General features: G+C 41.1%; 1 protein-coding gene across 1 annotated transcript in view; it reads right to left on the bottom strand.

The window, feature by feature from the left end:
- Positions 1-13565, bottom strand: part of MDN1 (midasin AAA ATPase 1) — a 154186-nt gene that overhangs the window by 48904 nt on the left and 91717 nt on the right. Inside the window, exons 51-60 of the mRNA XM_090036605.1 lie at positions 11941-12073; positions 11519-11628; positions 10323-10456; positions 9202-9362; positions 8709-8829; positions 3735-3945; positions 3309-3540; positions 2064-2190; positions 631-801; positions 80-294 (exon numbers count right to left, since the gene is read on the bottom strand). Coding sequence (XP_089892731.1) covers positions 80-294; positions 631-801; positions 2064-2190; positions 3309-3540; positions 3735-3945; positions 8709-8829; positions 9202-9362; positions 10323-10456; positions 11519-11628; positions 11941-12073 — 1615 coding nt within the window. The remainder of the gene's footprint in view (positions 1-79; positions 295-630; positions 802-2063; positions 2191-3308; positions 3541-3734; positions 3946-8708; positions 8830-9201; positions 9363-10322; positions 10457-11518; positions 11629-11940; positions 12074-13565) is intronic.

Raw genomic sequence — 13565 nt, forward strand, 5'->3', positions numbered from 1 at the left:
GATTAACTATCTTGTGGTATAAGATTCTGCAGTGTTGCTGGTTTAGATAATATGCATATAGAGGAAAATTCAGTAATACCTAAATTCTGCCACAGAAGAAACAGCCATATTGGTCCACAGAGCTGTGCTGATTTCACAAAGCTGTTGTGCCCTCTCCTTCCATTCTCCCAGTGTTACATGGGATGATGAAAGAACAGGGAGACCACTTGCATCCCACCGGCTTGTTTTGCTGCTGCTAGTTAGAATTTCAAAGAGGCACTTTGAGAAAACAGCTCGGTTCAAAATACCTGGGCCCTATATTGAAAGATTAAGGATTAGAGTTTAGTAGTACTACTTCTTGCTCATTTACCGTAATGCTACAAACAAGTAAACTTTACATAAAAACGTGTTACGAAAGCAAGATGATTGTTTGCTTCACCCAAAGCATTTGAAAAAAAAAAAAAAAAGTTAAGAGCACCTCCAGGTTTGTGCACATACCCCACCCCACCAACAACAATAACCAGCTCTACTGTCATGCTAACAGATTCAAATTCATTTTCTGGCTTCTCTACATTAGAGTTTTAAAAACATTCATCTAGAACGTTATCCTAGCCTAGATATTTGACCTTGGATAAGTCACAAAAGGCACACCTTCACAGAACGGTCCATAAGAGAGTTAGGAAATTTCCCTTCCTCTGCATCAGGCAGGCGTGTCCAGGTGAACCAGTACTCTGGATCTGTAGTTACTGTGCTGCTCCAGAAGGATGCTAATGCAGCATTAACCAGTTCTGACCACAAAAGAGACATTTCCTCAAGGGATATCTGAAGTGAAAGAAAAATCAAGAATTCCTAAGGATAATCTGCAGGCAGTAAAAGAAAAATCAGTAGGAAAAAAAAATCACTGACTAGCATAAAAGCATAAAAATATTTTCTGATGGGGATAGGGACTCCTTTCATTAATACAATTTATTAACTCTTCTTCAGCTTTAATAGTATGCTCTGCCCCTCCTCTGAAATAAAAAAAGTTCATCTCCAACCATAGCGGACCAGAGGGACCAATCAGCCTCCACTTCTTCCTCAGGAGACTTTTTTCAGTGGGTGCATCTACACGTGTGTTTTACTGCACATTAGACTAATTTAACACGCAGTAAAGCATCACTGGCTATACATGGGCCGCAATTAGTGCACAGTAGATTCATTTACTTTGGTGTAGGATAGTCCTGTCAGCCACAGGTACTACCCTATGCCCTAGTAAATTACTGAGTTTAAACGCACATTTAGCCTGGTTTAGTTTACTCCGGCTCAAATCGAATTGTATTAACTGCACGTACAGACATGCCCAGTGTATGGAAGCTCAGATGCCAAGTTAGTCATCCAGAGACTCTATTCAACAACTGTGAAACTTACAACGGCATGCAGAGCTGCACAGGCCCAGAGAACAGGTAAAAACCCTGACACTCCAACTGTAGGTATTTGTTCAGAACTTGTTGCTGTGCTGAATCTTACAGAAGAAAGGGGTGGGGAGTGACACTAGATATGCTTGTCACAGCTGAATGTGAACTGGCCAGAAGTTCTGTGAGATCTTTATCTAGTACACAAGATAAGAACACATAAGTGTGAGACTGGTCTCTGACTACTGATTTGACAAATAAGATTTCTAAATCCAGAAGTCATGTAAGTGAATACCAGAGCTTTACATAACACAAAGAAGTGGTTTTGCTCTGTAGTGAAACTGAGGTGGGCACCAATAACTAGCTAATTGAGCAATTAGCTAATTAACTTCCATTAATTCTGTGGTGGATGCATGAAATTATGATGGACAAATAATCATCGCATACGGCTACATATTTTAATACCAAGCTTGAGCCTTTGCTTTATGAAGTCTGCTGTTAGGTGGTTTGGGGAAGCTGATATTCTTTTGTTTAATCCACTACTATATAAAAATTAATGAAGTAGCTTAGAGCTATTACTGTTGATGCAGGAAGCAAAACTGCATTCTGGTATGCTGTAGATATCTATATAGCTTTGAAATTTCAGTTTCAAAAGCACGTAACACTAATTTACACTATGAGACTTTTTCTTACCTTATCGAGATGTAACAAATGCCACAGTCCATAAAGACGATGAGATGCAGCTGGTGTCAGTTTAAGGGAAAAAGCTATGTACTGACCTAGCTCTGAACGCAAGTTTCTCTGTTCACTGAAATTCTCCCTGTAATAAAAGAAAAATCAGGAATTAAACTTTACTTACTTTAGCAAGAGACTCTAAGAAATCATTTGTATCATAAAAACAAGCTATGATATACAAAGAAGAGTTGCAAGAGCTAGAAGAGACTGGTTAGAAAGCTAAAATCACAATATTTCAGGGACTGAAGAAAAAGGAACACTTTATTATATAACAGACCCGAGGCCCAAGAAGCTGAAAGAATCTGAATTCATATATGAATGAAAAACGTATTATTTTCTCATTCCAAAATGTTAGAAGCATCAATTTCTGGATTAAAAATCTTTTAGAGACTTGTATTTGGAGATAAAAAAAGAACAGCATTCCTGAAATCCAGGGTGCACCAGTATTTTAACTTTTCAAATATACTATTCAGTAATCTAAACGATATCCCCCTTTTTCTCTGAAATGTAGTTATGAAGAGCTGATTTTCTCCTACAAATAAATAATTAGTCAGAAACACAAAAATAGCTGGCCACTTAAAACAAAGGGAATGCTTAATTCAAGTGGCCACCTAATTACATGTATTTTTAGTTTTTCCTACATTCTATTAGCACATATTTGCACAAGTACGTATGTCCCCTTGGATAATATTATTTTGGAGTGCCTCTCTCACTTCTCAAATTCCAAATGTATATCTTTGTAACAGTTGAGCAATACAACCATAAAGTCTTGAAAGAACACCAAGAACTGATGGCTGTCTATTTTATAAGACAAATAACGTAACTGTCTAGTAAGATTTGCCATATAATCACAGGCTTCAATGTACTGCTATTGGAAGCCATTCTGCTATGTATGAAGATATTTCTCTCTACAGACTAAATACAATTATTTCAGAATGTTCAAACAGCAAAGCATTCAGATACTTAAAATCCTGTATTTTTTGTACAAGAGCTGATGGGAAGAGAGCTAATAAAAACTAGACCTGAATTTAAATAACTCTTTAGAAAGCATATTTTAATGGGTGTCTGGCATTAGGTCCTACAAGTGTGGTTTTATGTGCAGGCAAAAGAAAACATTTCAGTGTCTTGATTCTCATAACTTTATAAAACAGATTTTAAATTGCATGAAAAGAAAAAAAGATGTTTGTTCATCCTCTTCCTCACCCTGTGAGACAAGCTGTATTTACACAGTCTGCTGTCAACTTGTACTGCCACAGCAGTGCCAAATGCTCCATCGTAGGCCACAGCTGAACTCTACTGCAGAGCTGGGTTAGTAAGTCAGGGTCTGACTGTGTAGAAAGGCCCTCTTCAGTAAGCATCTCTTCTGTAGGACCCAGCTTAATTCCTTCTGCTTTTAGCTGCGAATACTGCAAGTCCACAAAATCCCTTAATTCACCTATTTGTCAGCAAGGAGAAAAAAACATAAATACATTTTTTATTAATTTACACTTAAACAGCTAGTCTGAAAAAACTAGTAATTCATAGAAACGCAAATGGATAAGACAAATATTTCTGGATGAAAAGAATAAAGATAATACAAGATCTCATACTTGTGCTGTGCTTGACTGTACTACAAGGGGAGTTATTTACCTGGATTAACATCTTCTACATGATTAGCTCTGAGAATCAGGCCCTGAGCCTGCAGCAGTGCTTTCTTCAACTTCCATCCAGCAGCAGCAATTTTCAGACAACAGATTTCTTCCTTCCATCTACTTTTGCCAAAGGCAGGTCTCTGATCCAGGACACTGAGTTGTTTACTGAGGACTTTTAACTGAGCAAAAGACTCTACCACCAGTTTATTCTGCAAATGTTACAAATACATATTTTTAAGCAAATAACATAGCTTTTATTTCTATGGTTCTAAGGAACAAGATCCGTGCACCAGTTTAAATGCTTAGGTGCAAGTTAAGGAAGCATACATACAACTACAGTGCCTAATATGCAAATATCTTGCCACTGGGAGCACAATAAAAAGCCAACTCTAAATGCTCTTTCCCTCATATGTTTAATATGCTTAGAAGACCAAAATCAAGATATCCCACCAAATGACTGCACAACTGGAAAGCTAAAGCTGAATTTTAACAATGCATTAATATTTTCTTTTAATATGACCATCAGGCACATACTGCACAGTAACAACTGCATGAAAGCACATTTACAAGCATTTAGTCATGCATCTTTGCACTATTAGGTAATTTACATTGCTAAGTCTTCCCACATTCTGCTTTGAAAGTATACCTTGACACTTTCTGTATTAACTCAGTTGCATAATGCAATATGTCAGAGGTCAGCAACCTACAGCCCACAGAACCAGGGAGTTCCAAGGTGTTGGGTGACCGGGGGTTTTCACATGCACTGCACTGTGCTACTGTGGGGGAAAATTCACCTGTACCAGGGCCAGGCAGCTAAGAGAAGTGGCAGTGGCAGCAGCTTAGTCCTAGTGCCAAGTCCATCTCAAACCTGAACCAGGTCAGTCCAGTCTACCACCACAAAAAGCCTATGGACTCGTGCAGTATGTCATCAGGAAGCTGCTTATGGAAGTGGGAAGAGACTGAGTCTCCTTCCCCAAGAATGCTATTCCCATGCCTGTATGCAGAACATACCTTGTAAATTCACAACTGAAGAAACAGCATTACTTTGTTGTTATGGTTTAGCACTACTACTTCATTCAAAAACAAAAAATGGGAGGGAGATCACCTGATGAAGCTGAAATCAGTTTTAATAGGAGCATTCCATGTGGTGAGCCAATAGGGGGCACAACTGCGCTGAGCTACCCACCTTACTGTGCTCAGTCAAAACCACACTTCAGGTGTCTCCCCTGGGGCGCCTACGTCTGGCCAACCCCCTTTCCGGAGCACACCCGCAAGCCTGGGGTAGTCACTGCCACCACCCGGGCCTTGGTCTCTGTTAGGGATCTATGCAGACCAAGGTACACAGATCCTGCAGATCTTGGGGGTGCTTAGACCACTCTGATATTTTGGGGTGCTTCTTTTAGCCTGAAGCATCCAAAGACAGCCTCCTGTACCAGACGGAAGTAAATTCCCTAGCTCACCTTAGCCAGCTGAGCAGAGGGAGCGAAAAAGGCAAGTCTCTCCCCAATAATTCACAGCTCAGTACTTGAAACTTTCATTAATTAGAGAAAGAGGGGAGGGGTAGAATGAGGAAGTTAGGAGAAAACACCTTGAGCAAATATAATCATGCGAGTCTTACAGAAATTAGATACGATAATCCTTTTACAACACATCTGCCTAGACATAAATCCTAACCCCTCACTCATTTCCCAAGTTTTACTTCACAGAGATACAACCAAGCTGGACTTGGAGGCAAGTTGCTTGAGCTTTGTTCCAAAAGCCCATCAGAGGAAGACAGCCCCCAAACCAAGTGACCTGACCCTTATATAACTTTTCTGACCTCATCACCTGGTTCCAAGCCTTATTTGAGGTAGACTAATCCTTTTAAAAAGTCAGCAGTATCCCCAAGTGGAGTGACCAGGGTCCCACAGCTGGTCACACAGGCTGTTTGGTGGGAAACTCAGGACAAAGGAATCTATACAGGCCAGCCCCTTAGGTGACCAGGCACGGTTGCCTGAAGATGATTTATTCGCACCCCACATGCTGGAAATCCAGGTCTGACTACACCTACTATGAACTTATTGTGCATGCAAACTAAGTTTAAAAAAAAAAAAAAAAAAAAGCAAGGAAGAATGTGGGGAAATGCAAGATGCCACACTGGGAGGCATAATCAAAAACACAAATACAAAATGAAGGACACCTGGCTGGATGACAGCACTATGGAAAGGGACTTGGGAGTCTTAAAAGACCACAGACTCAATACGAGTCTGCAGTGTGATTTAGCCACAGAAAGCAAATGTGATTTTGGGCTGCATCAATTGAAGCGTTAGGTGCAAGACACGGGAGGTGATAGTGCTTCTACTCGGCGTGGGTTAGGCCTCACTTGGGTATTGTGTGGAGTTCTGAGCGCCACATTTTAAAAAGGATGTGGAGAAGTTAGAGGCAGGCAACAAAGATGATCAAAGGCTTGAAAGACAAGTCATACAAAGAGAGGCTGAAGAGGATAGGCATGTTCAGCTTGTGGAAAAGGCACTTAAGAGGGGACATAACAGCAGTCCTCAAATACCCAAAGGGTTGCCGTAAAGAAGAGGGAAAGCACCTTTTTTCTCTTGGTGCAGAGAGGGAGATGTGGACCAATGGCGTGTTGTAGCAAAATAAGTTTAGATTGGACAGGTAGAAACACTTCTTCACTGTTAGAACACTAAGGAAGTGGAATAGACTTCCTAAGGAGTTTGTGGACACCCTCAGTGGAGGTGTTCAAGAAAAGGCTGGACAGCCAGGCTGCACCCCAGTGAGCTTGGCCATGCAGTATGTGGCACCGCAGACATCTGTGGCACCACATACTGCATGTTCAACTGTTCTCCATGCTGCAAGGGAGCAGTGCCCGGGGGGGGGGGGGGGGGGGGGGTGTTGATCCCCAAGTATCCAGGGGTCAAAAAAACCTCCACAGAAAAAAGCAGAGCAGCGCTGGTGGGGGCAGCATGCACCTCAAAACCAGAGCCATGCTCCAGCTGCTGCCCAGGCTCTGAGCGGCAACACTGCCACTCCCACAGCACCGGAAGGTCCCAAGACAGATTGATGGAGCCAGCCCAGTGCTGGCCCCAGCCGCCTCTACCCCACCTGGGGTAACCTACTGCATGCCAGAGTGCACATGGCACAGGTGTTCCCCAGAGACAACTAGCAGTAGCAGGAGGTGTACCACCGCTAGCTGTCCCTGCGGAACCAAATGTCCAACTTGTGTCGATGTGGCCCCACTGGTTGGGAATGATCTAGGCGTAGCTAAACCTATTTTCTACCATGGGTATTTCCCACGCTTCAGGGCTTTGCTGGTTGTTCCTGTCACCCACTTCTCCCCCTGCCCCCTCTTTTTTTTCTGTTATGTGCCAGGGTGTTTTTAAGCTTTCCCAGAGCCATTGCATGTTGGCTATAGCCAAGACTGAGGTCTTCAACTGGGATGTGCCGATTCTTCTGCCAGGAGCAAAGTTGGAGGTTCCAGGCTAGGGAGTCTTGCCCTTCCACTCAGGGTCAGATCAATTGCTATATTTGATCTGACCCTAGAGGAAGGAATTTTACCCTATAGATTGATATGGACTGTGGGGCTTTTTGCCTTCTTCTGTTGTCCAGGGAGGAAGGGGGGAGCAGAGAGGGGAAAAAGGGAAGAGGTGGCCCTCTACCCAGGACCTCCTGAGCATATACTGACAACATTTTTTAGAAGCAGAGAACTGGCTGCTATGGTTCCCCTGCATTACCTGTGGCAGATTACAGTGTTAGGACTTTGTTGTGTCAGGGCTGAGGGTAATTTTATGTTTAAAGTATGATGAACCTGCCTCAGGCTGGCCTAGCCCCAGAGGTGTTGACCTCTGGAGGCCCCTTCCAGCCATACTTCTCTCTGACTCTAAGAGAGCAGGTAGTTTGGAAGCATTTAGTTCAATAGTACCTGGGTTAAACTTTTTAAAGACTCCCATGCTGTAAAGGTGCTCAAGTCCCATTTTCAAAAATGGCTTAGGTATGTAGCTTTTTAGATGCCTATCACCCCCTTTACGCATGAATGGTGCCATGGGATCTAATGCACCAACTGAGGGGCTCCCAGCCACAGGGGGAGGACCTGGCCATATGTTTAGTTAATGGCATGATTAGAATCAGCTACAGAAATTATTACGCATTTTGCTGAATGATTTTGTAGCTTGTTTTGTCATGCCCTTAATTGGTTGAACCTGTAGCTGGGTCACAACTTAAGGTGAAGTTCACTGGCAGATCACAACTTAAAATGTAATGTGTAGTGGAGGCCAAAGATGCAAAGAAATGGTTAGTGAAACTGAAGCTATAGAAACCAAGAGCTTCCATCTCCCTAGAAGTCTACATACCTTTAAAAATCTGGTCTACAGCAGTCTAAGCCTAATTCAGTCTCAATAAATTTAGGCTCCTAAGTACTTCAGGCACTTTTGAAAATAGGGTGTAAGCACTTCTGAAATGTTTGCTCCAAGCCTTTTTTTTATAAAGGGTAAAAGCAGAAAAAAATAATGCAAAACACTCAGAAATAGACTAAACATTTAAAGCCTAAACATTTAAATCTCTTAGCCCTAGACTGGTTTACTGGACAATGTGACAACTCACACAAGTCTGGATTTGGATATTTTTTGCCCTGCTTGGTCTGTTCTGGTGAGCAGAGACCATGCTAAAATTCAGAGATATTGTATTTACTATGGAGTAGAAATATTCTCCATCCTAAAGCACCACTAAGTTATTCTAGAGAACTACTGATCTGGACAACCCAACAACAATGCCAGAACTGTTATTCTGAATAACTGATACATTTCAGAAATAAATTTACATTACAAATAGGTTAACATTTGTATTCACCAGTCTTTTATATCCAATAGTGTCCATCTCCTTGCCTGGAAAATGAATGTAAAAGTGCAACAATGGTTCTAAAGTACCTGGATACACTTGCTAGAGCTGCCTAAAATATTGTACTGCAAATAGAACACTGTACCTTGAAAGGAAGAGGCCTTCCCAAAGACTTCTGTAGCTTCTTTACATTGGCAGAGATACCAGCAGGATTACTCAAGCAACTCTGAATCTCTTGTGCAACAGACTGAATTTCCCTGGAAAACCTTGGAAAGGAAAGACGATAAATTTACATACAAGTTCAAGAGGGCAAAGGCAAATGCATGCACAACGAAAAGAAAAAAAAAGACATTTTCCCCCCTTCGCTCACTCTCCCCACAAAAACCAAAGCCTGATTTTGAAGAATGGGTGCTGGGGAAAGTTATTAAGTTACTGGGTTTTGTATTTGTAAGGACGTGGCAGTGTCTGGAAACTTAACATGTAAAACCCACTCTTCCAGTTAATACACTGAGCTGGCTGTATGAGTACAACTAAACATTCAAGAAAAGACACTTACGTAGCTCTTTAACGTAAGTGCATTTGTAACATGAAAGGAACCAATATTGGCAATTATGTTACACGAGACCCAAACTACCTACTTGTGTTGCTCCAATCCAATCAGCATCTGAGGAATTCTGTCGATTAAATGCTTCCTAACCCAGTGCCAGTGCAATGAGAGGAGTGCCAAGCCAGCAGAATCCACCATCAGAGTGTCAGATGCTGCCCAGAACCGGTCACGCCACTGCAAGCTGCACAGGACCTAAAGACAAGTCAGGAAGGTTACAACTTTTCCAGCTCTGAACCTTTGCTACCGTCTGTCTTGAGGGAACAGGGGGTGCTACTAAAGTTGCCAATACTGCTAATCTAATAATTAGGCAATATTTATACTCTTAGAGATTTCTTTTCTGCTGGTTTAACTGTATTCAGTTAGTTTACAACATTCTTAGGAGGGTTCATTTCAGCCGGCTACTTATGCTGACCTTAAAATATTAATGGATCCAGCCTAGTATATTAAGTACAGAATGGTTCCAAGAATTTTTCTTTTTAAATTAGACACAAACAGAACAGTTTACACAACAAGCCAGCTGAAGACCAAACTTTAAAAACATGCAGACATGCCCATGGACTGTCTCTGAAAGGCTCTATTACAGAAGTAGCTGCAAAGTAGACTGTGGATGAATGGAGGGGAAGCTGCTTGGTGCATATGCATGGGGGAGAGAATTCTAAACATGAAGAAGGGCATGGAAAAATGAGAGTGTTTCAGAATGGGTGGATTATGCAAAGACCAAGACAGATGGTGTTTGGAAGAAGTGAACAGAAAGGTGCAAAAAGGATGGCATTACGTACATCTTACAGATGACATGAAATGTGATTTTGACACAAAATAGAAGTGAGATCTGAAGGGTGAAATAGAGAGATTTTAGTGATGGTGGGAGATTTCAGCACAAACATTCTAACTGTGGTGAGGGGAAATGTTAGGATTAGGATGCTGAAAACCTACATTTCACATAGAAGTAAAGAGGCAGATAATGAACCCACACAGTCTACTACAGGGCTACTGATCAGTTAAGCTCTTTATAGCCAATACTATATAAATCACATACCATGTACTTCAGAGGTCCTAGAATCAAAGAACAGCATATCTCCTCCACAATTGTGGATTCTAAAAGTACCCTAGTAAGAATAATTTTAAAAAGCAAACAAAAACACCTCTACTCACATCATGCACATCTTCATCAGTTAATGTCACCTGTGAAGACTTCACCCAGTGCAACATGAAGGCATCCCAAAGTTCGAAGAAAGCAGCAAGGCTGGCCACAATAGCATGTGGAAGTGAACTATAACTCCCTGGTTCTGGATTTAAAGATTTAAATTAAAAAAAGAGAAAAAAGAGAAGGTTATAATATTTCACATAATGCAAAGTTCAGCTCTGATCTTTTAAATACCTTATAGAGAGTAGTGACCTTTGAAAATGTTTTCATTTTGCATTGAGTGTCAAAATATTCCTGCAGTATTTATGGCATTCCACAGTACTTCCCTAGAGTTAATATAGGAAATATAGTAAATATGGAAGACCAAAGGTGGATAGAGAAATGCGAAGAAGTTAAAGGCCATTTTATTAGCCATGTTGAAACCAATTTTTGAGATGATATTCAAGTTAGAAACTAATACAATTGTAGGGACTGAGACTATAACAAAAAGTTTTTCTTATATACAAAATAAAGCCATATAACCCCCATATTTTCTACTTTAACATACATACAAGCTCTTCTTTACTTGCAGATTTTTTTACTTCTCGTTTATCCACCCAGTCAACTACTAGTAGCATCTCAGTGATCCAGAAATACAATGGTCTTTGGATTATAGAACAAATGTGCACGTTTTGAAATAGTTTTTGCCTATCGTTCTTCTGCAAAAGCATAACTTAAACATATCGCAACCGCAGCAAAGAGAACTTCTGAGACGCACTAAGTGGTGCTTTGTCATTAAAACCTTCTGTTTAAATTTTATAGATACGACACCACATTGCCACTTACATGATGAAACAAAAGGGAATTTGAAGGAGCTTTACTTCTCTCCTATTTACCATTAAAGTAAACTTACAATATCCACAACTTCAAGCACGCAATTCCTCTAGTCTATAAAATTTAGGAAAGACAGGAACTATCTATGATATATTCTTCCAGAACAGTACAGCAGATGTTATCTATAATACAGACTACACATCTAGTCTCAGAATGTTATTTTATGCTGCTGCAGCTCTCATCTACATTAATACATTTGACCCTCACATATTAAAAGATTGCAAAGAGAAGCATTGTTTAGAGATAATAGCTTTTTTAAATAGAATCCTGTCATATCTAACCATCTTATTTATTTATTAAGCATGATATGCATTGATATAATCAGTCTTACCTTTATGGAAATCTAGAGACATTCTTAAAGCACTGGTTCTTGACTTCTTGCTAGCAATCAAGTTCTTTTCAGTGTAGCTCCTTTCTTCTCGGTTGAGAAACAATACTGCCCTAAATTTAAAATATTATAAAACAGTTGGACTGGCAGTAAAAGATGGCAAAACCATAACCACCACTGTATTTCCTCCTTATGTAACTACCAATGGGACTGCCTCCAGCCAGCCTTTAACCAGAAAACAATAAAATAAAAGCAAAAATAAAAAACCAAAACCAAAACATTTCTGGAGGAAAAGCTGGTAATAACCACATTTTAGACAGTATCAACTATAACCATAAGGGGGATTATGGCAGGAAGGAAGCTTTTTCCGAGTTGGTTAACCCCCAACCCCTGGGAAGAAATGCTTGGCATTTTCTTGAACGCACCGGTTTGCTATGGACTGTAAAAGGAGAAACAGTTGATCTGTGTGTTCCACTTCAGTATCAAAGTTCAATGAATTTCTAACAATATCCAATAATTGCATATTCCATCTTGGATCCAAGGGCATCACATGTTCATCTGATAAGAAAGTTGCAGAGAAATAACAGTTTTACCAAATGAAAATATCTTTTTTTTAGTTTCCTGTCTCCAGACCTCTAAGAAATGCTCAGGATTTCCATAAATGTAAAGAGATGGAGAGCACTAACAGCAATGGCTTCACTCTAAGTATGATGCACAGTTGCAGAATTCAAATAAAAAATGGAAATGACATCAGCTATTCTTTCAGCTTTAAGTTGGAGGGAAGGGGTGAAGTATATAGCCAATATTATAGCCCAACAGTGCACGTACGTTGGAGAAAAAACCTTACCTTCGATGAACCAACACTGTTTTGAAGCACAATGGTGAGTGCAAACTTATCAGTGGTTAAAGCACTAGGACTGGCATTCAGGCTCAATTCCTTGCATTAATACAAACATTTTCTGTGACCGCAGGCAAGTGACTACACCGAGAGGCTAAGGCACAGCAATGATTTGGCATCACTATGCATAAAACTTGTATACATCGGGCTCTTGAAGTGGAATTGACTGCCCCGTATCAGCTTTGCAGTGGAAGTTGCATGGTCTGTTTCTAAAACAGACAATGGGCTCAATATTTTTCCTTTTAAATCTGAGCAGGTGAAGTGGAACTGCCTGTTTTTTATGTACTAATCTAGTGGCCAGAGCACTTGTCCAGAATCACGGTTCAGTTTCCTTCTATGGCTCTTACACCTAAGGAATCTGCCATAAGCATTTGGCTGTTGGCTGCCCTGGGGTGTGGACACACTCTCCCACTCTTGCTGAAGCTATGCAGAAAAGAGCAAGATATGCTGGGCCAAAAAGAGGAATGACTGTAGCCTAGTTCTGTAGCACTTGCCTGAGAGGGCAGATGTGTGTTCTGGGCCCTGCTTCCAGGATTGTAAAGAGTCACTGGATGAAATGAATGAACATTGCCGGGAGCATGGACTTAAAACTCAGGGGGCCCCCTCCCAAGATGTTCCCGAACTATTGGTTTGCAGAGTCCTGCTCTCACTCTCCACAAGGCTACTGTATAAAAGGTGGGAGAACACTGCTACCATTGTCCCTGGTTGTGGCTGCAACTATTGTGGTTTGTAGTAAATCATACCTGAAAGTACACAGCATGTAACCCCAGGGCACACCTCATTTGGGCCTCTTAGGGAACTCAAAAGAATGTCGAGTGTGTAGATCCCAAATGGGCAGAGGTGTGAGAGACACCCTGAATCACCAACATGATAGCTGTTCCATGCACATGAAAAAAGTAAAACTCCAAAGTGCTCAGGAAACTACCCTGGGAAGACCTGTGTGCCTAAGCAGAGCAACAGTTCTGAGGATCACATTCCTGGATGTAGGCACCTAAATTCCACCTCATCCATCTGCAGACCTGGACCTTAGTCTCCCTGTGCCTCAGTTCCCCATCTGTAACATGGGGATAACACAGCAGCTCCTAATGTTTCAGCAAGTTTCCTTCAATCCTGGAAGAATTAATACCTTCCTGAGGAGCTCCTAGCCTCCCC

The sequence above is a fragment of the Crocodylus siamensis genome, chromosome 1 (genome assembly GCF_052110815.1).
Source record: "Crocodylus siamensis isolate JL-2025a chromosome 1, ASM5211081v1, whole genome shotgun sequence".
NCBI lineage: Eukaryota > Metazoa > Chordata > Crocodylia > Crocodylidae > Crocodylus > Crocodylus siamensis.